Source organism: Haliaeetus albicilla, chromosome 17 (genome assembly GCF_947461875.1).
Source record: "Haliaeetus albicilla chromosome 17, bHalAlb1.1, whole genome shotgun sequence".
Taxonomy (NCBI): Eukaryota; Metazoa; Chordata; class Aves; order Accipitriformes; family Accipitridae; genus Haliaeetus; species Haliaeetus albicilla.
The window spans coordinates 11,995,581-12,011,606 of NC_091499.1; the positions used below are offsets into that span (position 1 = coordinate 11,995,581).

General features: G+C 37.9%; 1 protein-coding gene across 2 annotated transcripts in view; it reads right to left on the bottom strand.

Annotated features, from left to right (window-relative positions):
- Positions 1–258: 258 nt before the first annotated feature.
- The window catches only part of RNGTT (RNA guanylyltransferase and 5'-phosphatase), a 186,455-nt gene continuing 170,687 nt past the window's right edge, over positions 259–16,026 (bottom strand). For both annotated transcript variants that reach the window (XM_069804842.1, XM_069804843.1), the window contains exons 15-16: positions 5,887–6,010; positions 259–3,076 (exon numbers count right to left, since the gene is read on the bottom strand). In XM_069804842.1, coding sequence (XP_069660943.1) covers positions 2,913–3,076; positions 5,887–6,010 — 288 coding nt within the window. In that variant the 3' untranslated portion in view covers positions 259–2,912. The remainder of the gene's footprint in view (positions 3,077–5,886; positions 6,011–16,026) is intronic.

Consider the following 16,026-nt stretch of genomic DNA (forward strand, 5'->3'; position numbering starts at 1 on the left):
AAAATATGTACTTCAGGCACCATTTGGTTTCTTTCTGGTTCTAGTCGCAGGAAGAGCAAATTGTACTTTAAAATGGCATAATGGGTCATGGCCACCACTGGGCTGGGGGGCTCCTACCTGAGAGAAAAGCCACTGACCTCTGAAAAATGTGGATAATTTTCTTGGAGGACTGAACAGCAGTAACACCACAGTATCCTTGTGCTTGCACTGGTACCAGGAAAGCACAGGCATCAAAAGTAACCATATCCTTAGGAAAAGTATTTTAAACCATTGACTTTATTAAAATACTTAATACACAGTTTGTAGAGGAATGTACTTACATTTTCTGGAAACTCCACTGAAACTAGATTTTAATTATATATTTAACAAATGACAAAACAGTGGATGAATTCATGCTGTACACCAAAGAACAGACAAGTTAGGGTTTTTTTTATCATCATTATTTTCCTGGCACAGACTCTGCTTCTTAGCTTCAATCTCTTGAAAATCTAGTAGCAGAGAAAGGAGGTTTGCATTTCTCACAGCATTAAACCCATCTGGTCCAAGTGAAATTCCATTTGTTTTCATCAGGTTCTTCATTCAACCCTTCCCCAGTAGCTTCCTTTTCCAGAAAGTAAAAGGCAATTGGCCTCTCTAAAAAGCTACAAGCCATAGCGCAAGAAGAGTTTGACAATTGAATGTGAACGTGGAACTCTAAACCTTCTCAGTCATTACTCTTTCAAAATATGCATTTCAAGCTGAGAGTAGAAAAAAAGATACTGTCAAAATACAAGGACCACAACACATTCATGGACTTGGTGGAATGCACATGGAAGACAGTTTGCGGTGCTGCAGCTCTGAAGTAAAAGGTAAACCAGAAGCTAGGTCTTGTTGAAATACAAGATGCAAGGGCGGGGAAGGAGAAAGACGGAAATAACCTGGACACTTCCTTTCAAGAATAAAATGTCCTAACCTCATGGAGAAGGCTGTAATCATCATACACAATGCAATTGCCACAGAACCATGAGATCAATGACAAAGTGTATGTTATGACAATCTCAATGACAAGTATAATCTGGGGGAAATTATTTATACTGAGCGAAGAAATAATTAACTGTGTGTTTCAATGCAAGATGCACAGAGGCTGCATAGGTTTTCACATCAAATTCATAAGGCTCTTTTTTAGGAGATAATTTTGCAACCTTGCATAGGTGATATTATATCTTTTCTATAGATAATATGCAGAAACTATATACAGTTGAAAAAAAGAACTTTGATGAACACATTTTTTCCCCTCAAGTTTTGCCATAGTATAAAAAGTGACTTATATAACTCCTTCAGTTCTCTAAAACACATACGGAATATCCCAGAAACAGACGCTAGTAACACCATCTAAATGATGGCATGTGCATTTTATACAACAGGTTGAAACAACTAGAGAAGCCACCACAAAGCATAGTCCTAAAGCTTCCATATAGAAAAAAATAATGCAGGAGTCAATTTTGCTTACAAGCATTAAAACTCATTTAGACAGAAATGCATTTTAGTTATAACAAATCAATGAGCTTCACTAATCAGATTGCTGAATGAAAGGATGACTCACACATTAAGTAAACTATAGAAAGAGCCAATTTGATCTTTGCTTGATAAATGTACAGTAAACTTTAAAATCTGCATTTGGTTTCCAATTAAGCCCAGCTCAGAACAACTCCTCCCTTAGACAACCAGAATGCAGCTTCTCAAAATTAATATTATGAACATCTGCCAGTGCGCTGCAACAAGAGCCATCAGGGTATTCATGCGCTTCTTCATTTGGTGTGAAAGAAAGTCAGCCAGAGGATGAGCACGGTGCCACAGGACAGCCGATCCCACCCTTGAAAATGAGTGTTCTGTTCCCTGGGACACTCATCCACCCCACTAAATGGCTTCATTTTGCCCTGCAATTACCTAAACCAGGACACTTTCTGTCTGATGTGGCTCTCTTCCACTGAAACTACCTTCTCTTTCACACAGGAGTTGTCTGGCATTTCTTTTGCCATTTTGTGCCTGGATCTAAGACATCATGATTAGCGCTGCTTATTACTCTTGCATATCACAGTGATGTGTACTTTTTAGTAATATTTACAATGGTATCACTGTGGAGAACTAAGCCCTGTACTAGAAACAGTCTCTTAACAGAGACCTTAATACTAAGGATTTGGTGTACTCCTTACCTACAGATAAACTTAAAAAGGCAAAGCTAAAATCAGCCCACTATACATTTGGTGTGTTAGGTTCAAACAGGGGAAAAAACCAAACACCCAGCACATTTGCTTTCAAAGGGATGCTATTTACAAGAAGGATTTGCTTTTTTAATATTTCAACAACAAAAACCCAGCTAATTTTGAAAATAGTGAAATCTAAGGCAGCTTAGATTTTAACCAACACAGAGCACAAACAACATTGCTGTTTGCTGAGAAACACAAGTCTCAGAAACGTAGGGAAACTATGATCAGTTATACTATGGGTGACAAATTGCAACCAGTTGAATAACAATAATAAAAAAAACACTTCTGCTTTTTTTTTTTAAACACAGCCTCTAAAAAGTACAGCATCCCAATGCTTTCTCAGTTCCAGATTGCTGACATTATAAATTAAAGGTGAAAAGAGATCCGTATATAAACAAGGCAGCCTTCCATTGACTTCATGGTACTGTTCTTGTCTAAGCTTTGGAAATTTCATCTTCAAATACCATAAGGTAAGGTGGAATTTATCAGTTACAAAACAATGTCCATTTGTACGTGGAATTTGAAAAAAAACCCACAAACCCCAAACAAACTCAAAAAACCACTCCCAAGTATTTACAGCAATTCAGATTTCTTTTTTTCCAGCCTTTACACTTGCGTTTCACTTTCTGCAGAACTGTAAACACGCTATCCGCTGAGACCAAGGCCTTATGTTATGGTACGGGGCCTTTTGGGCGGTGGAGGCGGCATGAGTTCAGTGTCAGGATCGAGGTGGTGTTTCCGCGTCTGTCCTTGAGAAGCTGCTGTACATCTGTCAATGAACTCAAACAGCATCTCCTTCGTGACTGGATTCTGGATGCTGTTGCATACAGCTGGGAACAAAAAACATACTCTCAAGTTACTAAACCCATTTGTTGTAGTGAGCACTTCAATAATTTCATCCCCTCTTTGCAAAATAAGTAACATAATTTGTCTCATGTATTCAGCTTTAAACACAGACCTTCACAAGATGGCTGTGTCAGGAGTCAAGTATCTGCTTTGTCCCCCAGAGAGCAAAGCAGTGTAGTGGGCCCCTACCTCATGGGAATCTCTCTTTTCAAAACAAACAAAAGGCATGCCTGTGTAGGCTTCATCGGGCAACTATAAAAACACCAAGAACTGACATCCTATTGAGGCAAGCAACAGCAACGAGGGCCTTGTGAGACATGGCTTTAAAACACTCATCAAATCCAAATAGCTAGAAACAAGACTGGCCTAATATTGAAAACCTCAATTAAGGTAACCTTTTTTTTTTTTTCACCACTAAGTACTACAAATACCTTAAACCCATAATGCACAGTACTTTTTTTTTTAACCCATATACCTTCATGTGGCAGAAGACTGTATGATGGAGGAAAGGCCATAGTGCTGCTTGGTGGCCAAGGCATGCAGGTACAAGCACACTTGGATTACTTAACATGACTCCCCAGGTCATAGTTTGTAAGTAATGGCCCACAGGATTTTATGGAACAAATAAAAAGGCTTACTTCTCTTAAAACAAATGAAGTATTTTTAATACTTTTGCTATGTAACTTTATACTCTAATTAATCCTCCCAAGAGACTTAGGCAGGAGGAAAAAAATAAAGAGCAAGAAATTAAGTAGGAATCCTATGTCTATCTTGGAAGAAAGTATAAAATGATTAGAGGATAATTTATAGCATGTAAGGATCGACCACAGTATGAATGCAATTTCCATGCAAAACAATCCATTGACCCCTAGAGTACTAAATAACATTAAGACTCCTTAAAACGTACTTGCAATATAGCATCGTTACGAATAACAATGACTCTTAAAAACACTCCTTCCTTTCCTGCAGAATTCCAGAACCATTCAAAGCACTACTTTATAATTAATAAAACACCTTCCTAGCTTTTTAATCATCTCATTTATTTTTGGTGAAATGGTGCTTTAAAAGTTGTACTGTATGTAACTTTAGCAGTTAGAAAGCATTACGATTATCAGTAGTTTAGGAATAGAATTTGTGCCACAAGGCAGATGGTCTAACTCTATAACAACTTTTAAGGGCTGTCCTATCTTAATCACTCAAAAAGCCCTTCTCTTTTCAATTTGAAGGGTATCAAAGTCCAAAAGCAAGAGGGAGACAGGTACTTATTTTGTTGCTATTTCAACCATGGGGAAGAATAAATAGTATTTTTCATCAAGAGAAAGCAAACAGAGGAGAAAGGATCTAGAGAAGGGGACAACGGAAGTCTCAAATAAGAAAATACAACTTTTGGAGATTTTGAAAATGGCCAAAAGCAAAAATCCAAAGCCAAAAGAAAACTTTCTGTTCTGAAAATTCCCATGGAAAATTTGAAATATTTCTTACAAAACAGCCTTTCCTTTAGCATTTAGTCTTCTTTTAATTTTTATTTTTAGGAAATTAATTATGTTTTGGTAGGAAAAAAAGTCAGGAATAACATCAATTGCTCTACAAATGGAGGAAATGACAAGCGAAAAAAGGCAGCTACATATGCTCTTAAGAACAAAGGAAAGAAAAATATGCCACTCCTCAAAGAAGAGAAAACTCCAAGGAAAACTAACTATTGAAACAGTAAGGTGCAACAGAGAAGAGAAATTCAGGTCACGGTGACAAAGAGATGTCATTGTATTTGTATGACTTTTGTGGCCCATTCCTCTTTCCCGACAGAACTGCTCAGCAGGTACTTCAGCTACATTCTGTGCTGGTTCCTTAAGGTGCCAACAGATTTATTATTTCCTGGCAAAATGACCACATTTTGTTTATTCAAGAAAATCTACTCACTGCTCAGGCAGAAATACAAGTAGAACAGTTCAGAGAAAATCCTACATGCCTGAATAAATAGCATGGTCTTAAATATGATTAAACTTCATTCTGGCACTTAACAAAAGTCAGTTATCAACATGACTACTGTTATTTGGCCTTGCACACTTCTATTCAAACTCTTACACTTCACCTGAAAGTAAACAACATCATTTAATTTACAATACTTCGCAAAATGTTTTTTGGTAGAAGAACATAAAAGTCTCACAATTCTGCAGGAATATACCCCCACCTTTCATTTGTTTCCCTCTTCATTGTTTGTATGACTACTGTAGAAACTTAAGATGACATTTTCTCCTACTAATTTTCTAGCCCATCTGCCAAATAAAGGTTTTGGCATTTTGAATAGCGGTGAAATTATAATGGATTTTTGTTCAACAAATTCAACTCATAGTGTGCCAGTTTGCATTATGTCCCAACAAGCCAACGCAATGCTAGGAACTGATGTTAGTTAGTCAACTGCTGTTGCAATGCTATCGTAAAGAAAAACTTTCTTGGGTCTCACTTAAAAGGCATACCCTACCATTTAAATTCTCTTTGAGAAAGTTTTTGCAGTTCTACAAAGACTTAGGCACTTGTTTCTGCATTATCTGTTAAATACTGCATCAGAGTATTTAACTGACTTCATCAAATAACCCTGAAGCCAAAGGATTCATGGTCTATAAAAAGCTAAACATGGCAAGCATTTGCAAGATGAGGTATTACTACAGTAAGTTAGAGAAGCCAGGACTCAAACTAGAAATGAGAACACAGAGTGCCTTTCTTCCTTAAACTAGAATAGAGTTAAAAAATTAAAATTTGAGCCCGAAAGACTTTTAAAGCAAATTATTCTACTCACCCATGGCAGTGCTGTAGGCATTTGGAAAGCTTTTGTCTATTCTCTGTCTCATGAAGACCCAGCTGTTGTTCTCAAACTTGCACTCTATGATTTTATTGTCGTACTGTTTCAGTTCTTTTGTCACCTGTTTAAAAAAAAGTAAATTGTTTGGGATGAACATATTTTAACTCACATGTTTTTCTTTCTTTTAGGGATAAATAATAGAAGATCAAAAGCTGCCCTGCATTTTTCAGCAATATGCCTCCATCCTACAGAGGAAAACTGCACAGACTACATCTCCATTATACATATGCTCAGCTACCCAACATTTTAAAAATACTTTTCAAATCTGCTGTCAATATACAGCAATTACATTATGCTAAAACATCAGCAGCTCTAACAGAGGGGGAAAAAAGTCACTACTGGCCCAAATGCAAATAGGTTTCCATGGGAATAAACTGCTTCCAGTGTAAGTGCTACTGCCAGCGTAAGTGCATGAAATGTATTATCCATGTTTCATCAACCTTCTTTGCTGAAGGTCTCAAGCCAAATGTCAGATTTCAACACCAGAAAGAGCTTATGGAAAATCATTCCACTCTTTACATTACTGAGGATTTTTCTTCTTTTCAAAATTAATTTATCTTTAAAAATTAAGATTGTAACTTCAAAATAATGCAGGATTTCAAATCACATATGTTCTAAATCTCGTTTAGGCCTCCCTTTATTGATTCATAGATTTATCAGCAGCCAATACCCTGAGCTATTTGTCTTTCTATTTGGCAATGCTGTGTGGTTTGGAAATGTACTTTATATGCATTGGACTTCCTAGTTGTTTTGGCTACTTCATCCTATGCATCCTAATCGATGATACAATGCAAAATTTTCAAGTAACCATGGTAACCCCAGAACATTATCTAACGCTTTAACAATTTTACCCATATACTTCACTTTGTTCCAAAGGGCCTCTTCAGAAGTATATGACTGTATTTAACTGCTGCTGCGTTTAGTTTGCTATAGTTACCAATGAAAAGCTGTACAAGGTGATATAACACTTTGGATTCAGGATCTTATGCGTAAGCGGTCTCATAAAAAGGGACTGGTTATTGCAATTCATTAGCATAATTTTTCACCTCTGTTGTCTACTTGCTCCTGAGCGGTGACATGGGAATTTACTACTGTCAGAGGGATGCAGATTTGAAAAAGGCCATAACTGTCTCCAGACAGCTTAATAGCACATACAGTGGAAAAGCCCATGAACCTCTTTTCCATTAATTCCCAGATAAAAGTAATTAATTCATGAAAAGGTTCTGGGCATGGACTGAGTCCTCCTATACTGCATGGTACAGGATTTATCCTTAATTTGATAAGCAGAATCCTAACATTTTTCTTGGTATTTACCCTGAATACTTGTGTTCGTTCCTGGATAGGGAGCCCTGGGATTTTACTTGTCAAGTGAACATGGCTCTATAAGACAATTTTGTTAAACCCGCTTACAACTGAGGCCTTTCCTGCTGCAGGACTGACAGAGGCAGAGTCAGATTTCCGTGTCACACATTATTCCTCCATCCATTCCATCACCTGCAAAAAGCTTTTCTCCTAAAATCATTTAATCCTTAAGTGAAGCTTGCATCTGCTGATGATCACTTGGATGAAATCAACTGATTGCCCAGATCAGCAATCCTTTCCTTTGCAGCATGCTCTGCACAGCATGTCACTTCTTTCCATCTGCATTGAAAAGCTATGTACAGTCCAGATGTTTGACTGACACGCATTTGTGGATGCATTTATATTCCATTAGGTGTATGCAGAAAAACACAACATCCTTTTCTAGCGCACTATGGATACATAAACCCAGGAAGAAACTCTTGGCTGCGCAATGCCTTGGGCAGTTATATTACTTTGAAAACAGCTGCCTAGTGGAAGTGAGGGCAGCAAGGGGGTATGACCATGTGTCTGATTTTCTGTCAAAGCAGGGAAATGTTAGAAGGATCACCTGAGAGAGAGAAATATATAAAACTGCAGGCAATGACTTCAACTAACCAAACATCTCATAAGGCTTTCTCATGGTTTATCATTCTTCTAGTGTTCAGATGCTCAGAATAGCAATAGATTTGATGGCAGCTTTATCTGACTGTGGCAATTAAGCAGCATTATTAACTATCTAGATACTTGCTTGGCCATTCATTAGCAATCTGGAAGATAGATCTTTCCACGAAATATGAACACCTGCCAAAGCACTGACTTAAATGAATTCTCCCGTTAGAAAACTGGCAATCATAGGCTTTGACAATTGCAAGTTGTAGTAATTATTTTACAAAGGAAGAAATACAACACCTACTCTTCCCTATACTTTGTTAAGTGACCTCAGTCTTGTAAATGTACTTACTGTAATATTAATGAACATTTTAGGAACTGCTGGGCATTTGATCAAGACTACAAGTACTCTGAGCGAAACATACTTTTCAGCATTAAAAATAGTTTTCTACTATGGCATCTTAGTAGACTTCTAAATGGGTATTGTTTATGGACAGGACTGCCCATAGCGATCCCTGTATCCATAATTCAGACTTTACCTCTACCTATCACTTGCATGCTACTTTCTGGTATTTCAGCTTTGAAGTGGGACAGGGAAACTGTCAAATTTAACTGTCTTGAATTTCCTTCCCTTTGGGAATTCATTCTGAGCTGCTCAGAGCAGCATCGTCTTGATTGTCCCTTTGCAGTATGGGGTTCATCCCTCCTTCTCCCCCTTAAGTATTACAGCCTGCAGGAGTATCTGAATAATCCAACATAATTTATCTTCCTGAGAAGTACTCCTTCTAGGTAGTGCTTCACGGAAATGGGAGAAGTGTCTTAGGAATGATGGCAGTTCTCAACCAAAATGCTTATCTTCAGCAGCAGCAATGCTTTTGGTACAGTGTCAATGCTTCTGCCATACTGTTGATAAAATGCCATGGGAGACGGAAACTCCCACCACACTAAGGACTCCATGGAACCTCCCTTAAATAAATATTTACTCCCTAGCCTATTTTCAGACAGCTAGTCTTAAAAGCCCAGAGGATCATGTCTTGGACGTGGGGCTGTCAGAGGTAGTGTGCATCCGAACAGTATCTCAGGTCTGGGCCACAAGTGTGTCCTGAGCAAGGACCAACACCAACCTGTACACTACTTTCTTTTCAAGAGGAAGGAAATTGTTCCTCAGCAGGAACACCTGCTGTTCCTGACTGCATTTGACCTAGTTATCAGGAACCAGCCTATTTGCCCAACAGCAATAACTTCCCAAAAATACAGATGAGCTTGATTTTGGAAGTTGATTCACTACATTACTGCTAGATTGCAAGATGTGATCGGAAAAAAGTGGGCAAGAGCTGCATCCCCATTTCAGCAACAGTTCATTATCAAATCAGACTGGATGTAATACAAGACCATTGCCTAAGAATGTCAGATTACATGAAGATGACAGCTATCTTCCTCTCCCTGCTGAGAAAGGCTTCCCACTGCCATCATCATCTGGGCTATTCACTAGGAAAAACTTTGGTGGAGTAAGCTTATTCCTTTTGCTAAGAATGATGACAGTTAAGGTTTAGGAAATCTCCCACTTTCCAGTCTCCTTCCATCCCCTATGTTCTGAAAGAAATTCAAAATACATTAAAAGAAAGTGAAATATCTAACCCATCTCAGATTATCTTGCCTGGCAGAATAATGGAGCCATTTTGAGATGAATCACAACAGTGTGTTTATATGCAGCCACATTTTATGTTAATTTAGAGCAAAATGTGAAAAAACTATATATCCAGCTGAAAAAGAGGAGAAGCCATTTACATTGAATGTAGTTAGCTCTACTCCCATGAACATGCCTGCATTATCTCTGCTGACTACCAGCGGCCAAGGCTTTTCTGTGTATCTCTACAGCGCACTTGATCATCAGACTGGTCCATCATTCCACCTGTTGAGTCATTCTTTCATTTACTTGAAGCATGCATGTTTTCTGTGAAGACTTCACTCAAACATTAGTCTCATCATCCTTAATCCCAAAGCAGAATGAAATTCTTGGGCAAGCTGCTACTTTACATAAGAGGTATTAACAATGAGAATTTAGATTTTAAGGTAATTAAGTTAATATTTCAGGAAGCATGTCTACAATGGACAAGCTTATACTTAACAAACACATCTACCTTCCCCATATTCACAATCTTTAGAAAGAAAAAAGGAGGTAAGCTTTTAGATAAATGGAGACTTGACTGAAAGAAGCCCTATGTTTCCCTATGCATTTTTTTTTCAAAGCAACTGAAATGATTTTAGCTCAGTAAATAATCCCCTTTAAAGAAAGGGATGTTTGTAAGCAAAATCTTAACACATTCTATTTAAAATCCTTTCTCTTTAAATGCCTTTTTGTTGCACTTTCCCCTCTACTACCAAACATTTATAGAAAGAAAATCATTCTTCAGTTCACCTATTTCTATTGCTTATCCCACATCCCTAGTCATCAGCCTATTTCTAAGATCCCAGAAGAAATGATTGTAATAGTAGACGCAGAAAATGTTAACTTCCAGGAGAGAAGAAATGAACAAAAGCAGCAGTTGAAATCTTATGGAATTAAAAAGATCTTTATTTCTAAATACAGAATTTAAAAAAGGAACAAAAACACATAGGCAAGATAGATTCTAAATGTAATGGCTTTCTATTTTCTGAGAAGAATCTGCCTTTTCTTTTTACAGCTGGCATGTGCAATGAAGGCATTCATTTCTGATAGACTAAAGTACACAAACTGTTTGTTTTCTTTTTTTAAACACAAGTTCCAATGCCTGGAGGGAAGAAAAGTTTACAGCTGCCACATGAGGCCTGGAAAGTAATTCTTCTCTCTCTGGTATCATAACTAACTTTTCTCCATTAGGATCCATTCCCACAGCCAAAACAAACAAACAGGTGAACGCAGCGCATCCCAAAATAAATGATCAGCTCTGTGTTCACGAGGAAGAAACCTTTTGGTTGCTTCCCAGCCTCCTACTAGAGGAGAACTGGAGCCCACAGCTTCTCTAGTCAGCCATCCTGCAAAAATTAAACCGCATTTTTCTAAGAACTGTCCAAAAAATATGACTCCTTGTCCTGAGGGTATTGGGATACATTCAGCCACAAATGACAGTTTAGGAAATAAAACCTCTCTAGCAACACAGCACATCTCAAATCCCAATTTCTGCATGACTCTCAAATGCTGTGACTGCCCACAACTGCGAAGTACAATTAGATTTTATTTCTGAACTTCTCAAGCAATGTGGAATGTCCTAGACGACAGAGAGAATTAACCTGCCCACAGATACTATGACTCCATAGCAGTAAGGGCATCATCTGAAGACCAGGGAGAAGCAACGACAACAGTCAGGGAACAAAAAGAACAATTACATGGGAATTTGAGGAAACGAAGAGGGGTCAAGGCTTCCTGAAGGGATAGGATGGAGACAGAAAAAAATAAAGAAGCAGCAGTAACAAAATAAACAGCTTCTGAAGATATAAAGATAAGCCAAACTCAGAATGAGATCTTTTTGAAGACTGAAGACTTAAAGGTGACAAGCAAACTCCAACGACCTTCATGTCAAACCAAGGCAATTGAGAGGAAATGAGGTGTGAGAAGCAGGGCTCCCGTTTATCTTGAGAATACACCTAAAGGAAAGCTTCAAAGTGCATGATTTCAGTCCATGCCCAGCTTTCCAGAGGAATGTGCAGATGGGCAAGGACTATCCTGGGAAAGCACTCTTACATGTGATTACAGACGAGGACATGAATATAAGGAATTCTGATGATTTGACTAAGAACATCCTAGACAGTCAGTAGCTGTGTAGTTATTAGAGCCCCCAACACTTACAGGGCACAACGCAGCACCTAATAGAGATCCCAAGTTGTTCCCTCAGTGCTTCTTCCTAATTCTCGGACACCTTGTCAGATGCTTTTAAAGAACTTTTTCCCCCATTCACATAAAGTATCTCATGCTTTCCCCAGTAAAGCTTCTCAAAGAACTATAAAAATTTAAGAGATGGTTATTAAATGCCTGTTCTTACCATTAGTGTACACAGGACCACAAATATTAATACTGTCAAGTGGCAGAAGTTAATCAGTTAAATAATCTGCTTCCCATTTTTGTTCAAGCCAAAAAAGATTTTGTAATGTAGCTTAATATCCATTTCTTAATATGATTCAAGAGATTATTTTATCAAAAACATAGATTTGTTGAAAGTAAAATAAGAGCACTGGTAACCAATTCTGTTGCTAAATCAAACATACTGATTGTGTTTCCTTTCAAGTAATATATCACCCAACAAATGGTTATCAGCTTGGGTAAACACAATGCAGTTGATATGTTTATTTAACATTAAAGAAGCCTTCTAAATGTAACTACACCACTTCTTGTGTACATAGGAAATGGAAATGCTCCAATTTTGAGGTCTCATTCCTGGAAAGGAACATTAAGAAATGTAAAAATTTTAACATTTTTGTTCACACCAAATTAAACCACCAAGCACTGAAAAATCATGGAAAAAGCTCAAAAGAAAAATCATGTTTCAAAATCACAAGTGAGGCTTTTTTAAATGGTAATTTTTAAATTTTTTTTTACTTCCAGTGTCTAGGTCTCACAGTTCATGATTTCTTCATTCTTTTTAACATGTAGTATTCTCTCACAGAATCTCTCATTCTTACATGTAGTAATTTCAAATATGGATACCATTTTCTGATATACGGAATGGGTTGGAGTCCTGGGGTTTTCCTGACAAATGACTCATAGAAACATCAGAAATAAAAAGCCTTCCTCTTATCAGTGATTTTACAAGTTTAATGACTTTCAGTGCCAGCTGGAAATAGATTTCTTAATGTATCTTGGACGGTCTCCTGCACACCTGACCTTGTAACACCATCTGAACTATCTGTAAGAAACCAATGTTTTTCTGAGCTTTGTTTGGGACTCTTGGAGGAACACTGGTATCTACAACAAAGCAGATAACTAGTAACTGCTAAGACCATGATGTGGAAATGTTTCTGTGTTTGCACAAATGCTTTGCTCAATGATGTGATACTCTTTTTCTATACTTCCCGTTCCACTCAAAGGGAAAACCTGGTCAGTCACAGCAAACCAACAAACTCTTTGCACACCTTTAGGCATTATAACTCAGTCATCTACAGTACTCAAAGAGCGGTTGACCTTCCTGCTAGACTTTGCCATCTCCACCTAACTCCTGAGGGAACTTCAAAGCTTTTCAAAAACCCGGTTTCTTTTAATCATCATCAAGAATAGGAAACAGAGATCCAAGGGTCCATACACATCTTGAACAATTAAATGAAAGTAATAAATGGTTGCCCTCCTAGATCAGTATCCCTTGCCCAGGCACTCTAATTATCACAGGTCTATGGATTAAAGAAAAAAGATCTCTCTGTACATCTTCTGTAAAAACTGAGAAATGGAAGAATTCTGTTCTGAGGACTCATGAACCTGGCATACCTCCACTGCAATGAGTTCTTAAATAAAGTCATACTAAAAAAACCAACTCATGTCATTCTGACCCTCAGCATGTGCTGATGAAAGAGCAAGAAACTCTAGTGGATGGGGAACTGCAGTAAACACCCAGGCAGTAAGAGAGCAGTAATAGAGCTCTCAAAGCGAGCGTCAGTGTGAACTTACTGTAGAGAGGATGTGTATTTGGTACAGAGCTTCACCTGCTCTACAGCTCATAAATTTGTAGGAAGAGGTTAAGAACAACGCTTTACCACAAGCACCTGGGTAACTTTGCAGAGGCCAGAGACAGCCACCTTGGATTTGGCACACAAAGAATAACTGTGCCGCTAATTATCCTCGGGGTCAGTACTGAAATTGAGGGTGTTTGTCAAAGCACCAAAGAAGAACAGGCAGATGCAAGCAAAGTAGTAAAATGCCACAGCAAACCACAGAACTGTTCAGCAGGTTATGCAAAAACAAATAAGGAAAAAAAATCCTTTCACTGAAGGACAAGGAATCTACTGGAGGTTTCTGAAAAAACCCATCCCTCACCAGGAAGGTAAGCAACTGTACAGGAGGGGAAGACAGAGCAAGGATATACAGTGCAACGTGATAGAAAAAGCTGTAATCATAATGTAGAAATGATTCTGGGAGGAAACATTTCACCCACAGCCTGATATATCTTGAGAACTGTATTTCTACTTGACATGAGAGGACTGTATTTCTATTTGACATGAGCCAGCTTGTGAAAGCCAATCTTAACCCTCATTTGTGTTTTATTCACTCGGACTGCTTTTGCAAAAGGGAGCCAGCCCCAAACTGAGAGCACTGCATGCTAAGACACAAAGATCCAGGAGACAAGAGTTATACACCAATAGTAAAGAATATACTTTGAAAACACCACTTAGCTCCTTTATAAATTATGAATTTCATAAGGCTTATTATTCTCAGTTTGCAAATGGGGAAACAGAGAGAGATGGTTTGTGGTCACACAACAGGGAAAGCATTTATCTCCCATTAGGTTCTCTAAACCCGATCTTAATTACCCCTCAGGTACTTACGCTCATGCTACCAAGAAATCCTGTGACACAGGGCAGCTGAGATCTCTTTAATAATTTATCAGTAGAAACCCAAACATATCTTCCGGAGACAAAGCAAAGCTATCACTATTTTACAACCTTTGGCAATGCTATTTCTATACCTCAAAATAAATGAAAGATAACCTAGATGACTGCCAGAATAGGATGAAGAGTTTTTCTGCCATTTTCTGCCCTTCACATGTTGGACTTCACCTCTGCAATGATGGCTCTTTTGACAAATGTTTGTGTTTATCACACATAGATTTTACAGTGTACTTTCTCATATGGCTGTTTTTAATCTTTTCTTTGTACCCAAGCTATTGCTACTGCAGGAGACTAAATTAATCTTGTTTTATCTGTACTTCTTACACCCTATAAGGGGTTTTGTTGCTTGCTGTCACGCTGCTGGGGATGGGTTACAGGGAGACTCCCTGGGGCTGGGCTATCAGGAGCTTCCCAGCAGCCTTTCTGTGTCGTCTGAGGAAAAACTACTTTTACGAGTCAGATAGTATCTGATTGCTATTCATGTGGGCCCCAGCTCTACAAACTCCTATCCTTCTAAGTTATATACCTCCGAGCAGCTTCATAAGATCAATTAGCCCACACTACTGTTATCAGGATTGGGCCCTAAACCTAATTCTAGTCATTGCTTATCTGGCTTCTGAAATGTTCTTAGAAACTGTGGTTTTACCCTCTTTCAGAAAAACACCAAATGATACCAGAGTAAACCAAAAGAAATCTAAACTAGAATCCAAAGTAGCAAGTAATTGCAAGTGAGTCTTTTAAACCCACTTTTACTTGTAACAACACGCAGTTTTCAAATTACAGCCATTATGAATCATATTCTTTTCTTCCATTTAGATCCCAAACAGCCAGTTTTATATGCTTAAAGTTTTTTTCCCCATAAATCAAAATTCACCACTGAGAACAACTGTGTTAACGCTGGAAGGAAATTTGTTTGCTTTGTTGAATAGAGCTTCAAAAGCATGAATTGAACGTACATTTGTGATCACAAGTAATGCCTCTTCTTATATCCATTCAAAATGTTTACTTTATTACAGCTTATTATAAATGTACTGTCTAAAATGCAGCAGCATGACTGTTCAATTTCCAGGCCATAATTTTATGATAATCATATGTAATATATTCACATGCCTACTCCACTGCCTAACAAAGCCCAAACTGGTTTGTTAGCAGCTCTGCTTTCCCCATGGTTCAAATTTCTTTGCTTCAGAACACTACTGAATAACAACATTAAGAAAGATATAATCAAAATTTTACTTCATATTCTTCACTATAGTAGGCAAACAAAGAAACATGTAACATTGGAAGCTGAATTTGGCGTACTGACTTTATCAAATACTGGTATCTAAGTGATATGTAAATTATTAAACATGCTATGCAAGCATTATTAGAAAGGTGGGGGGTAGGGAGCGAGATTATAAATTTATAAATGTTTTCAAGTATTAATAGGATTTCTAGATGTTGAAAACGTTGAGATTCTACAGAGAGAATGTGCGCATAAACTAAGACCAGAACCGAAAAAACTTGCTTTTAATCTCCTATATTTAACATGTGTTTCAGTTTTTGCCTAGGACGTAT